The 13,496-nt window shown below is 47.8% G+C and overlaps 5 protein-coding genes across 5 annotated transcripts; 4 read left to right on the forward strand and 1 right to left on the reverse strand.

The window, feature by feature from the left end:
• Window positions 1–222: 222 nt before the first annotated feature.
• On the forward strand, window positions 223–543 carry N7469_006678 (copper metallochaperone ATX1; the record flags this gene model as incomplete). The annotated part of the gene is made up of 2 exons (XM_056645596.1): window positions 223–310; window positions 392–543. 2 exons carry the CDS (start codon window positions 223–225, stop codon window positions 541–543), a joined length of 240 nt encoding a protein of 79 aa, XP_056499037.1.
• A 357-nt stretch (window positions 544–900) lies between these two features.
• N7469_006679 (DUF2293 domain-containing protein) lies at window positions 901–3,973 on the reverse strand (the record flags this gene model as incomplete). Its single annotated transcript, XM_056645597.1, has 5 exons — window positions 901–1,024; window positions 1,075–3,194; window positions 3,278–3,568; window positions 3,627–3,746; window positions 3,839–3,973. The coding sequence occupies 5 exons, from the start codon at window positions 3,971–3,973 to the stop codon at window positions 901–903; spliced, it is 2,790 nt and encodes a 929-aa protein (XP_056499038.1).
• A 444-nt stretch (window positions 3,974–4,417) lies between these two features.
• Window positions 4,418–4,929, forward strand: N7469_006680 (uncharacterized protein; the record flags this gene model as incomplete). The annotated part of the gene is made up of 2 exons (XM_056645598.1): window positions 4,418–4,689; window positions 4,815–4,929. 2 exons carry the CDS (start codon window positions 4,418–4,420, stop codon window positions 4,927–4,929), a joined length of 387 nt encoding a protein of 128 aa, XP_056499039.1.
• Window positions 4,930–5,735: 806 nt separating this feature from the next.
• On the forward strand, window positions 5,736–7,980 carry N7469_006681 (RING finger and CHY zinc finger domain-containing protein; the record flags this gene model as incomplete). The annotated part of the gene is made up of 2 exons (XM_056645599.1): window positions 5,736–6,968; window positions 7,039–7,980. The coding sequence occupies 2 exons, from the start codon at window positions 5,736–5,738 to the stop codon at window positions 7,978–7,980; spliced, it is 2,175 nt and encodes a 724-aa protein (XP_056499040.1).
• A 1,593-nt stretch (window positions 7,981–9,573) lies between these two features.
• N7469_006682 (IQ calmodulin-binding motif domain protein) lies at window positions 9,574–12,486 on the forward strand (the record flags this gene model as incomplete). Its single annotated transcript, XM_056645600.1, has 1 exon — window positions 9,574–12,486. One exon carries the CDS (start codon window positions 9,574–9,576, stop codon window positions 12,484–12,486), a length of 2,913 nt encoding a protein of 970 aa, XP_056499041.1.
• Window positions 12,487–13,496: the final 1,010 nt, after the last annotated feature.

The raw sequence follows: 13,496 nt of genomic DNA on the forward strand, positions 1-13,496 counted from the left end.
ACAAACTAGAAACGAAATTAAATAATTAAGAAAGACACCTATATAATAAAAACTACACATATTACAAATCCACCACAAACCCTCATCATCCTTTGACCTTCCTTCTACCCCCCCCTTACATCTCCATCTCCCGTTTCACCTCTTTCTTTCTCCCCCACTTCCACCAATTTCCCACCAACCCTCACCTCACCAAAACCACAAACCTCACACAATCAACTCAAAATGTCAGACCACACCTATAAATTCAACATCAGCATGAGTTGCGGCGGATGCTCCGGCGCCGTAGAGCGTGTCCTCAAAAAACTCGACGGTATCCCTTTCCCCTTCCCTTTCCTTGCTTCCCCCCCGCCTCCCCGCTCCGCTCCGCTCCGCACCCGCTAACAAAAAGCAGGTGTGAAAACCTTCGATGTGAATCTCGAGTCACAAACGGCGAATATTACGACCGGACCGGATCTCTCTTATGATACTGTTTTGGCTACTATTAAGAAGACTGGGAAGGCTGTCAATAGTGGGGAGGCTGATGGGGAGGTGCGAGGTGTTTAAGGATGAGGACAGCGCATAAAGAGAATTTTTGACGAGAATATAATGAATGGGGCGAAGGGGAAGAAGGGAATGATGTGTTTGATTCAAATGAGCGAATATATGCATTCACCTTCATCTCTACTTAGGTATGAACTGGAGATTGTAATCTGGTCAATGCATTGGAGTGCACTATACCACACCATACTATATCACACAATACTGAACGAATAAGAAGAATGAGAATGAAAGAGTAGGGAAAGGGGGTTGATTTGTGCATGAGGATCTTAATCTAGACATGGGTATCATAGGATAGAAAGAGTAACCAGAACCATAATGCAAACGAAAGGATTCACACCAAAACGCCACGTCATAAAACCATTAATCAACAATGACAACATGTCTACCTTCAGACATATTGTACTGAGGAGGTTGTGGTTCAACTCTTTGAACATAAATTGGTCGACTTTGTTCGGCCATTTGAAAGGATCGAGGGTCACCACGTCTAATTGAAGTTAGTGCACCATGCTGAACATGCTATCATGCTGAACCTACCGCTTCGGACCAGGTCCGCTCCCAGGTCGTCTATCACGAGTATTTGGAGCGGGACCTCGGGGTTGACGAGTACCTGGTAGAGCCGCAGGATAATGGGGAGTCTGATCGTGAGTGTGAGTAACGCGTGGAACTGGAGATGGATGTTGTTCCGGAGGTTGAGTTTGGGATCGATCTTTAGACATGTAATGCTCGGGCATCCTAGTTCTGGGTTGACCACTGGATTCTCGGTCTCGTTCTCGTCCTCGAGGTTGAGGTTGAGGCTGAGGCTGTGTCTGCAGCTGAGTTCGTCGTTGAACAAAGTACTCGACCGGACGAACCTCGCGGAAATCAACATGACGGACAAATCCATCAGCGTAAAGCTTCCCGTTCGAGGATACACCAGGAACATGCCGATCACGGGGGCTATCAATTACTGCGGGTCGGGCATGAGGGCTACGGTCATCATAGTAAGCAGGACGGGGAGGAATGCCCGGAGCGACTCTGAGAGCACGCTCATCTGGAACCATCCCACTTGTTATAGGAGGGCCAGATTGTGGGTGCATGTGAATATGATCATGGGGGTCGACAAGTCGAGCCCGGTCCAATGATGCGAGTGGCCTGGCATCTTGTGGAACTTGTCGATCTCTTTGATACGTATCTGCTGGTGCGAGATACTCCCGACGGGCAGAAGTCCCGTCCTGAACGCGATACTCTGGGACAAGCTCCTCGCGTCGATACGAGCCTCTCGGGGCCAATGCTTCGGAAACGGGAGCAGCAATAGGTCTTGGATTCCAAGGATCCGGACGTGATTCCTGAAGTGGGGGTACGTGGTAAGCCAGTCGTCGTCTCTTGGAAAGCGGGTCATCAGGACTGCCAGGTTGGGACGATTCTCCCGGTTGTTTGGGGGTTACAGAGCGGAGGCTCATCCGTTTAGTCATGCTTTCAAGACGGCCATCCATCTTTCGCCTGTCCTGTGGCCAAGGTGCCTCAATCGAAGGTAATACGTAGTCCTGGGAGACAGCTCCTGGTCGGGGTGCATGGGAAATAGGAGCTTCAGTTCGGGCCATGAACTGACTCTGGCTCTGACCCTGATTAATTGGACGGATTTCCTTGTGCCCGTTCACGAAGACTGGTGCATTTGCACTTGGGTTGGTAGTAGGAATCCACTCGGTACGAGGGTTGGAATTCAAATGAGGTTTGCCCGGGGGATAAGGCGCAATTCCACTAGAACGAGGACTTTGATCCAGGCGATGGAATTCAGATGACTTCTGTGTAGTTAGTACTGGGAGCCCACTGGACCCATATTGATGAGATACAGTTCGTTGGACCTCCAAAAGACCACGTCTGTCCTGAGGACCTAGATGACCACTACCTGATATTCGCTCTGGGGCATTCACCTTACGGTGAGCGGTATTTTCAAACCGACTGGGACCTGAAACAACTCTGGTATGGCCACTTTCCGGAGGCTGAGAATGAGGATTGGGAGCAATGTCACGACGCCTAGGAGGATCCGCAGCTTCATGGACTGGGGGAATGGGGCGTTTTCCATGGCGTGGGCTGGGCTGTTCAGTCGAGGCACCATTTGACCGGACTGGTTCAGTGCTCTGAGCGGCGGCGTTCGTCCCATATTTAGTGAGGGCACGGTTCCAGGCCTGGTATCGACTGAACCCTCGACGGTCGACAGCCTTTTTGGGGACACTAGGAATAATTCGGAACCCAGGCGGTGCTTCCTCGGACATCTCGCGCAAGGGATCCAAGGTTGCAGTGTTCAAGAGACTAACAGGACGAGTTTGAATGTCATGGGCTCTAGCATGACTGGAAAGAATCTCCACGCTGTGGTCCCGGTTATCTGTTGAAGTAAGGGCATCTTCCTCGACTTCGCTATCATCGTCATCATCGGAGATCACGATGACTTCACGGAACACATCTTCAAGGACCTTTTGGCCATTCTCGTCATCTCCGCGCCAGGCTACAAGCTTAGCTAGGGTTGGCTGTTCCACGGTAGACCTTGCCTCGTGGAAGGATCCTGATTTCAAAAGTCGGTCATAATCGGTGTAAAGATGGCGAATATGTGCCACTACAGCAAGCTGTGCACGACGAGCTAAAGGCAACTCGGATGCAGTGCCCACTTTACGTTGACCCTAGAATTTGCTGCTATCAGGTATTCCCGGCCTTTTTCACACTCCCCCGTTTCTTGCTGAATCTCTCAGGGGATGTTACATACCTTTTGAAACGCAGTTTTGATGATTTGGTGAAGATCATTTTGTGGGATATTAGGGAAAAGATCTGTGATGGCATCTCTTGCTTCAGTGTTGATAGTTAGTTGAGACTTATCGGCATCAGTTGCTGGACGAGTCTCCAGTGACCCCAGCGTATGGAAAGGCACTGCTTTCCCCGTGCTGGTGAGATAGAGACCCAACTCTTGACAGACCGCTGCCACCACAGTACTTGGGAAATGGTATCCTATCCGGTGGACATGAAGAGATAAATTATGGGTGGCTGCATGTGGGGTGGTCTAACTGAACATGAGTAGAGTCCAAAAGCTATGCGAGATAAGATCAGTATCCTCCTACCGAAACCGCATAGATTTGGGATCCTTCTTTCCGACATCGCTCTTTGCAGGTCGTGGTAAGAAGTGGATTTCCTGCTGGGATAAATGTGTAACCGGTTGGGGCGCGTGCCTCGAACGAGATCTATATATGATATTAGCACTGCACGTCGAAACAAGTCGCAGCAAAGTAACAAGATGACTGTGTTAGAATCACGCGTCGATATAAGGACCTACAACACTCTGTAACTTCTTCTTTTCCTGGGTCACCGACTCCATAATAACCTTATGCTTTCGAGCTCTCCTCTGTATTGCCCGACTTGGGGCCCGCCTGGTCGAAGCCGAGGCAGCCCTCCTCACAACTCGGGCCATTCTCAAACTGAAAAGGTGGGTTGGTTCCTCAGAAACAACCTCTCCAAAGGACCTTTCAATACATGGTTTCTGAAGATCTGAATCGTTGGTGGCTGGGGCGAGATGACGGGAAGTTGGAGAAAACGGGCGGTCAGAGCATAAAAATGTACTGGGGAGTTTGGCTGACTGAAGTGAAGTAGGTGAACACGTAAGGGAAACGAAGAAAAGAAAAAGCGATTATTAGAACAACAGTTTCTGCTGATCCTCCAAGACTGCAGATAATAACTGCAGGACAAATCCACAGATTATGTTGATGTTTGAAGGTGGGGGAAGAAGAAGTTCGGTGCCCAAAGGGTGTCCGGCCCGATTAGGACTAGGGCGGGAGACACTTCAACCTTTTGATATTCGACGACTACACTCGAACTACTGCTTCATCTTTTATTCCGAATTCTAGTCTGCACCATCATGGGAAATACTGTTGTTCATGCCTATAGACATCTCTATCGTCAGGGGTTGAAAGTCATTCGCTACTCTAAACCCGCTCGTTATACACTACGGACTATTTTGCGCACATCATTTCGTTCTTCGCGTGAACAATTTGACGCGTCACGAATTGCCAATACCTTGCGATTCCTGGAACGTGCCACTGGTTCAGCCAATATGGAACATAAGATCGTGAAAAACATCCTAATTACTCGATATTGGGAAACTACTCCGTTTGGCAAGGACGCTCGCATGTAAGTGGGAGTTGGCCCCATTCAATGCGGCCTAGTGGAGAAGCAGAAGCATCCCCATTATGCCCTGTGCTCTGCGTGATGTACTATGTGTCGTTGTTATGTGCCATGTGCTAATCATATTATAGGCTACGGAACCTGGGACTCGTCAAGGAGGATGAAATCCTCCGGAAGAGCGCTTATCATCAATTTAATTTGACTCTTGAACGGTTGAACGAGAGTCTAGGAACATGTCTAAGATGAAGCCAAAGGATTCATCTTACATACCTAGTACATACTCTCAGTCTCGACTTCACTCGGTCTCTCGACCTCGACCGACTTTTCGATCTCATTTGCTACATCAACCCACCTCTCCCCGAAGTTCTTGCGTTGGGCTCCCGTACCTCCCCTTGGGCAGGAACTCGGACTGCAGCGAGGAAGCAACAATCCTAAAGGGGTATCCAGCCACCAGAGCTCGTCCACACTAGAATCAATATCCTTTTTCCCTCCCTTTTACGGACTGAAACCGTTGGGTGTGACGGTCCATTTTCGCCTCATCATCATCTACACATCTATTACGGCTTTCGTGTTTTATGCCTGACCGGTCCTCTGCAGTGTCTGCCAATCTAGACTGGTCAATGAACTCATCAATCAAAGACCCGCAGTATCTTAATATTTTTTTTTTTGGACATAATTCTTGAGGTCGGTAATCAGATTGGCTGCAGAACGGCTGCAGATCGGAAGGATGATATGCGGGGAAGAGAACCGGATGAATCGGTCCAAAGTAGAATATCAAAAGAAATGACAATTTAGTGCCGGAGTCGCATAGCTATCGAGTCTTTCATTCATTTCCTCTATCTTTTCTGCTTTGGTGTTGTGTTGTATTGTTTCTGCTTCTTTGTTGCCTTGTGGAAGTACAAGTTCGTTAGCGCCGATCCGCGGATGATTCAGCAGAACGTCACATGCCAACAGTCGAAACTCAGAAACAACTCGAACCTCTTCCTTTCTTTCTTTCCTAAATATGCGCCTTGGATGGTGACTGCTTCAATGTAATCTCCATCCGGCCCTTCATGACCAGCTATATTCACTCGCTGCTGGTCGAACTCGGAATTCGGACCCCCCACCATCGTCACCACCCGGACGAAGCGGAGCCCCCCTCGGAACGAATCAACAAAGCTGCCCAACAACAACGATCCTATTCTCCCCCGGACCAAGATCGGGTTGCATCAGAGTTATCCACTGGAGATGCAGGGCCATTGCATGGCGCTCCTTTCTTTAATACCCTTTTAAAAGATATGGATCGCCAAAGCTCGGACCGTGAGCGCCCTCGACCAACGTATCACGATGGCGAGGTTTCCGAGTCCAGCCCAGTCACTGCCAATAATATTCCCAACCAACTACACCATATTGATATGAACATAACAAACCTTGACAATACACGGCCACGAGGTGATGATCTGGTAGCCTCGCGAGAGGGCGAGCCCAATGAAGATGCATACTCGAGACGAGGATCGCAGCAAGGGTCGGGGCAGCAGACCTCGAACAACACATCTCAAGAAGATGGATCAGGTCCGATGTCACTACCTGCGGATGATGGAATGGGCTGGTTAAGGCAAAAGATCCATGCGATTCGAGACCAGGATCTGGACAATAATGAGAAAGCGCGGAGGGTCCATGACTTGATGACGGAGAAGTATATGTCCTTCCGTGCAACGATGCCAAAGTCACCGACCTTCAGTTCGCCAGGCATGCAGTACTCTCCTGGTTCGCCGGCGCCTACAATGAAGCCACCATCAGATCCTTGTCCGACTAGCCCCACCTTGGATACGTCAGCCCCTCAATACGAGAATCGATTCTCTCTCACCGCTGAAGATTTACAACCAACATATGTCCCACGAATTGAGCCTGATTCCCCAGTGGTTGAGAATGGTGATGAGGCTGGCGATGAGGACCCGGACACAGAAGAACTCGAGGACGCTATTCTTGGCTGCCAACATTATAAGAGAAATGTCAAATTGCAATGCTTTACTTGCAAGAAATGGTACACATGTCGGTTCTGTCACGATGAAGTTGAGGATCATCCACTCGTCCGTCGGGATACGGAGAACATGCTCTGTATGCTCTGTGGACATGCCCAGCCTGCTTCACAAAATTGTGAACAATGCGGGGAACTGACAGCTCAATATTACTGTGATATTTGCAAACTTTGGGATAACGATAGCAAGAAAAGTATTTATCATTGCCATGACTGTGGCATTTGTCGGATTGGACAAGGGCTTGGGAAAGATTTCTTCCATTGCAAGGTAAGCTATTTTCTGCCTCATCCACCTCTTTTCATGATTGACATGCCTTGGGCTATGCTAACAATTTCAGACCTGTTGTGTGTGCTTGCCCATATCAATAGAAGATACCCACAGATGCATTGAGAGATCTACGCAGTGTGATTGTCCCATCTGTGGGGATTACATGTTTACTTCTCCAGAAACGGTGGTTGTGATGCGATGTGGTCACAGCCTTCATAATAAGTGTCTTCACGAGCATTCAAAAACATCCTTTCGATGTCCAATATGCAGTAAGACCATCACGAACATGGAGTCGACGTTCCGAAACTTGGATCGCACAATCGAAAGTCAACCGATGCCTGCTGAATTTACAGATACCAAGGGTCTCGTCTATTGCAACGACTGTGGTGCGAAGTCCGTCGTGAAATACCATTGGCTAGGACTAAAATGCGACTTGTGCGAATCGTACAATACAGCCCAAATTCGCGTTTTGCAAGGGGACATCTCCGCCGTTCTCGAGGAAGAAGGCGTGAACGAGCATCCTGCTCGACGACGATCTGCATCATTGTATGGAGAAGAAGCATCAACATCACTTGCAGCGCTACATATGAACAACACTTCGACCTCACAATCCCGTCTTAGTGTTCCAGCGTCTACCGGTCCGGACAACCGAATCGTCTCCTACAACATGACGCATAATCGTGCAATTTCGCCAGTGGTCAGCAATTACTTTGGTCTTCCAACAGAGCGCGAATCAGAAAAGCCGTCATCTTTACTCTTCTTCGGAAACCCGTTAAAGTCTGACGGCGATAATGACTACGGAGCTTTAAACTTCCTCAGTAAAAAGCTTCGAGATCGATATGGGTTTCTCTCAGGTGATTCCGCGGGAGCTGAAAGCAAGGCCGAAGGAGAAGAGCAGGAAGACGATGAAGATGATGCTGAATCATCTTCATCTTCTGGGTCAGAAGAAGCCGACGAGGACGATGAGGATGACGATGGAATCGAACCGATTGATCTTCTCGGTCATCGATGATGTGAACCCGTCAATATTAATAACGATTGTGCACAAATGATGCACAAGTGGAGTTGGCATGATCTTGGCCACCCACTCCAACAGCACATACTGACAGCCTGGGCTATAGATGCATAGTCATTGCCCGCAGTCCCTTGCATGCCAAGATAGATTTTGAATCTACATCAATTCTCGAGACAAGCCACTCCGGTGGGGTTGAATGCATCTTTAAAGATTCAACACTGATGATACATATTGTTGGCTCACGGTGGTGGATTCCGAATCATGGTGGATATTCGATCGACCTTGGTATACCACGATTCATTGGCATGTCCATAGATAGCCAGCTGCATGGTCAGCAGGGCACTAGCATATCTCGGATTTAGAACTGCATAGCATCACGATGGAATGAACTCGATTGAACATTTGTGTGAAGTACAAACACTAGTGTATAATTTGATATTTTATCTATAGATCAGTCTGGCCGTACTATGTTGAAGTGTTCTACCTAGAGTAGTAGTAGACTGCGTCATGCATATATCCAGGCGGATAGTAAACAGACAAGTATATCAAACTGGCGAAACAAGTAAATGAGTAAATGAGTAAAGTAGTAAATAAATAACATGAGAGAGTGGGTGTGAAAGTAAGCAAGCATCTCAACTAAGCAAGATATTCCTATATTGTTTCGATGTCGCCAATTCGTTCAGGGATGATCTACGCTAGTCAACTAGGAGTGACTAGAGGAGATCAAGTCTGTACAAGTATAACCTGAATATTAATTGCACAGGAAAAAAGACAAGAAAACCAAACAAACTGCAGTAGTCTAGATCAAGTATTATTAATACTAGTATTGAGTATTTCAAGTTCCAAATTTGTCTATTCTATACGTTAGCTGGTACTAAGTATATGCATTCCTCGTATACTTCAAGATGTACTTTTATACTGCATGATGAGATAACACTGCACAAAGTATACAACACACTGCAGTTCCCATTAATTCTCGAACCAATACTAGCTCAAATAGAGGTGAATAATATAAATATTGCCTTAATTTAGCTATTTCTATCTATTATGTACTATTTAATCAGTCTTACGAATCAAACTGGCCTTACTAAGCATTGTTGACTTCTGCTTGCGGCCATCCGCTTCCATCGACTTTCACTGTTTTCATACTCTTTCACTTTCTCTCACTCTTTCTCTTTCTCTTTCTCTCCTTCATTTAGAAACGCTCCCTCGTGTTATCCTTCCTTTCCTCTGCCATGAACTAACTAACTTCAACGCCTTTCGTCTTCTCTGAAACAAAGCACGGATCCCTCCGCAACCCCGGCCTCCTCGGGCACGAGCATACTCCGGCGTTTCAGGCTTCAGCTTACACGACTCTCCTTTCAAGAACTTGGAAGCTCACAGTCTGTCCAGTACAACCTGGCGGGCCAGGGTATATCTACTGAATCATCTTGAGTCCGTTCAAACACAACTCCAACACCCTGGTCATCTCCCCTTATTTCGTCTAATCGCTTATCAGTCGGAGTTATTGCCCCGCCGTACTCCTTCACGTGCATACAGCGCAGACAAGACTATAGCTGTCGCTGTCGCTGTCGCAATCACTCCTCGACCATGCGTCGTAACTCAGATATCGAGATTCACCTCCCTGATGCGGATCCTACCCCCCTTTCCCCGGAAACCGTGAGCGAACCGGACGTGGAAATGGTATCCACGGAACCTGCATCTGCACCACTGACTCTCCCACCGCACATCGCCGCTCGCTTTTACCGCCGAAACAGCAAAGTCCGACGTGGTTCAAACGCCTCATCACGTCGAAGCTCAATCTCCTCCCTACACTCTCACCACTCAGCCTCGTCGACCGGCTCGGCGAGTGCTGACAATATCGCCCAACATCTCCGACGAACCACCATCATTGAAACTCGCAAAGCGCGACTGGCCGATCGTGCCCTACATGCTGAGAAGGTGAGATTACGCGCTGCGCTCGCGAAGGCGGCAACCCGGAATTTTCAAATCGAAGAACGAGCTTTGGCAGCCCATCAAGCCCGGGAGCGCCTCCTTGCGGACATTGCAGCTAAGTGCGAGGACCAGGTTAAACGGGCCAAGAAGAAGGCCGAGGATCAACGGGAGAAACAAGCCGCAGAGCACGTTCGATTGCGGCTGGAAATGGCAGAGAAACTCGCAGAGGCCGAGAAGCGACGGACTCTTTATCAGCAAACCCACCGACGTCAGCGCACAAGCAGTTTGCCTGCCGCTGAGGAGAAGAAGATGGGGCGGACTGTGACGAAGTCTCTCACTCAGGATGCGGCAGCTCGAAAGATCCAGCGAGTATGGAAGACACATCACGCCAAGACTGTTATGCAAGAATTCAAAGGATTGAATTTATCTGTGGGTCGAGTGCGGGAAATGTCCTTTGAAGAAGTGGGAGCACTCCTTTCAAATCGGGAAGTACTGGATACTATGACCAAGGTTCTTCGGCTGTGTGGATTGCAAGATATGGAGGGTGGAGCATTGGGCGAGCGTGGTGCAGTACGCACGTTTCTCAGCACTTATTTGATTGTCACTCACCCAGCGGAGGTGTTAAGTGGTGATGGTGAACAGGAGCAAGATCTTATTTCAAAGGCTCGTGAGCTTCTCTTGGCCTTTGACCAAGTGACTGCTTTGCTTTCGTCAGGATGCTGTTCACCATCAGTCATCACTTCTGATCTTCAAATGCTATGCGAATCGCACAATGTGTTTTTCTCCGCTTTCCATGCCTGGAAATCGCATGATTCAACCGTTTTGATTGAGATTATGCTTGCCCAATTTGTGGAATTAGAGCTTATCTGGCAGACCGTCAAGGACGACCAGGCTGGTGGTGTCGCAGAGGATTACAGACAAGGAATTCGACAGAACCAGATCTTACTCCTCGCCCGTCTCAAACGTCTTGCTGGATCTGATCGTGCCATGCAAATGATCAAAACATCTCTCAAGAAGGCGAAGCGAGAGAAGAAGCGCTCTTCCTCGAAGCAAGCTATTCCTCGATCTGCAGAGGTGGCTGCGGCTTCGTCGACAGATGTTCTAACCGAGAGCGTAACCTCTCCTATTAGCGAATCATTTAACAATATCGATTCTACGGTCCTTCAAGAGCTGGAAAAACAGCGGACTTCACCACATGAGCGTTTCACAAAGATTCTCACGGCTCTGCCTGATAATCGAGAATTGGTCCATGAACTGCTTTTGAATAAAGAGTTCAAGATCGAAGAGACATCTTACACCGGCCCTCGAAAGAATATCATGGAACACATGTGTCAGCAAATGAGGCAGGATGTTGAAGCAGGACATGGCACCGGCTGGACTGTTGCCATGGCCACAGTGATTCAAGATCGACTTCTTCGTTCACTTCGACCTGGAAACTCTCTTTACGTGCTGATCAGCGAAGTGTTAGATCCAAAGCTCGTCGAGGGCCAGTGTAAAGCTGGCACATTTTCTTATGCGAATTTCTTCGATTTTATGAACGAAATATTGCCGCGGTTATGTGCACCATACCGTGACCCAGTTGTCAAGGCTTTTGCCGAGGACACCTCGGGTGATGCCATAGACAGACTGGCAAGATTGATGGGAATAATTGATCTGCTCTCTTTGGATCATACGAACTTTATGATACAAGTTGCTGCGCCGCAGTTGATTCAAGAAGCACCTGGGTACGAACAACGAACGTTCGACAGAGGCATTGCAGACGGCTCAATCCGTCTTGGCAAGACTCGACGATTCTGGCGAACTCATCGTAAGATGATAGTCGATGAAATGAGGAAACGAGATCCAGAGAACATTCACGGCGAGCCTCGTCCACCTGCCACCCGCGTTTACGCCCATGGTCTTGCTGATCTGGTCCTCAGCAATGCAGCCGTTTCCGAAGACTTAATCCCGGAAACCTTGGTACTAGATCAGCAGCGATTAGAGCGACTACACGCTAAAGCATTCCAACTGGTAGCGACAGCATCAATCCTGCTAACAGCAAAGAACCTACTAAAGCGAGACGCTCGATCACAATGGAAACCCGAAGCAGACCGAATAATGTCACTGGATTTTAACGAGATCAGTGCCGAACGGGTCCAATCGATTCTAGAATCGACACATCCAATGCCACCCAATGCCAGCGCACAGCTCGCATCAACTATTCGACGAGTTCTCGCACCCGTCGCAAAGGCCAGTTCCACTGCCGCTCCACAGGGTATTCAAATCAATCCGACTCCAACAACCGAGACCATGACAGGACCATCTACATCCAATTTCTCGGATCCCGTTGCCCGATTAATTCTCTCACGATTGCGAAATCACATTCTCTCCCGTCTCAGCGCATCAAGTGCTTCAGAACGAGTCCGAGCTACAACAACAGCGAGTCAAAGTCTAGCTGGGGCCGGAATGCCCGAATTCGTGAACGAAGTAGGCAAAATCGTGGATGAGTTGGAGAAAGTTCGTGAAGTGGATTGGCTTTGTCATGGAGCTGTTTATGAACGTGTATCTGAAGAAGGGGTTTCGCAGTAATAATCGTAATGGGAAATTGTCACTTTGGCGGAGTTCAAGTTGAGCTGCATACATATATATTGAACAAGGTTTTGATTCACTGGCAAGCTCTTTTGGCGTTTTGTTTTGTTTTGTTTTTTTTTTTCTCTACTTTGAGATAAGAGATAATTGGTTTCTTGTTTTGGGTATAATTTTTGTGATTCGGAGTATAGGATAGCTTTTTATACACGGCTGATTTGTCTCTCTCAATGGACTTGCAAACCCCGCATCTCCAAGACGTTCTTTGTACAGACCTTTTCGTGCTCTGGAAGTTTGATGCTCTTTAAGTTAATCCTGTGAAGATTCAAGAGAAGAAGTATTCTCCGGCATTTCCCACATGTAACGTAAGATATAGTTATACCTGGGCATGTAGTCTCACTATTATACTGATTAGCGATTGAGTGGTGAAACAATACAAGGCCAGACACTTACTCAAGAGCAAAGCATAGTTTTTTGAACATTTAACAGTTCCTTTATTCATCTTCGACAATTGGTACGTCGTAGTCGGTTCCGTAGACATGGCGGAGAAGTGAGACGAAGCTTTTACTACGGCTAGTAGTAGAAAGCTGGCTCAGACGTGTTGGAAAACTGGAATTCCCAGTTCGTGAGGATGAGATTCGGTCCAAAGTCTCGTTTTGCAGTGTAAGTGCAATGTCGAGATTCAATCAAATAGTATTTGATCGGTTTGAGAGTCCCACAAGGAATTGTGGGACTCTTTGTCGGCTTTGACAGAAATATACCTATGACTACTTCAGCGGAAGCAGGGACAGACATCGCGGTGGTTCTCCATATCTTCGAATCGAAGAGTCACTCTTCTTTCCACACTCGGAGCAGTAGGAGTGTTTGCAATCCACTCAATGGATTTCTTTTTTTTGGCAGCCTGCATATTCATGTGACGTTAAAAATAGCCATATAAAGCATGCCCGCGTGTTATTCTTCAACGCCACCAATCGGAAAACCCTTCTTGTATATAGCAGTCTTTCTTCCTGAGC

Source organism: Penicillium citrinum (genome assembly GCF_028827155.1).
Source record: "Penicillium citrinum strain IBT 23319 chromosome Unknown utg000006l:1.0-3011923.0:1.0-3012962.0, whole genome shotgun sequence".
NCBI lineage: Eukaryota > Fungi > Ascomycota > Eurotiomycetes > Eurotiales > Aspergillaceae > Penicillium > Penicillium citrinum.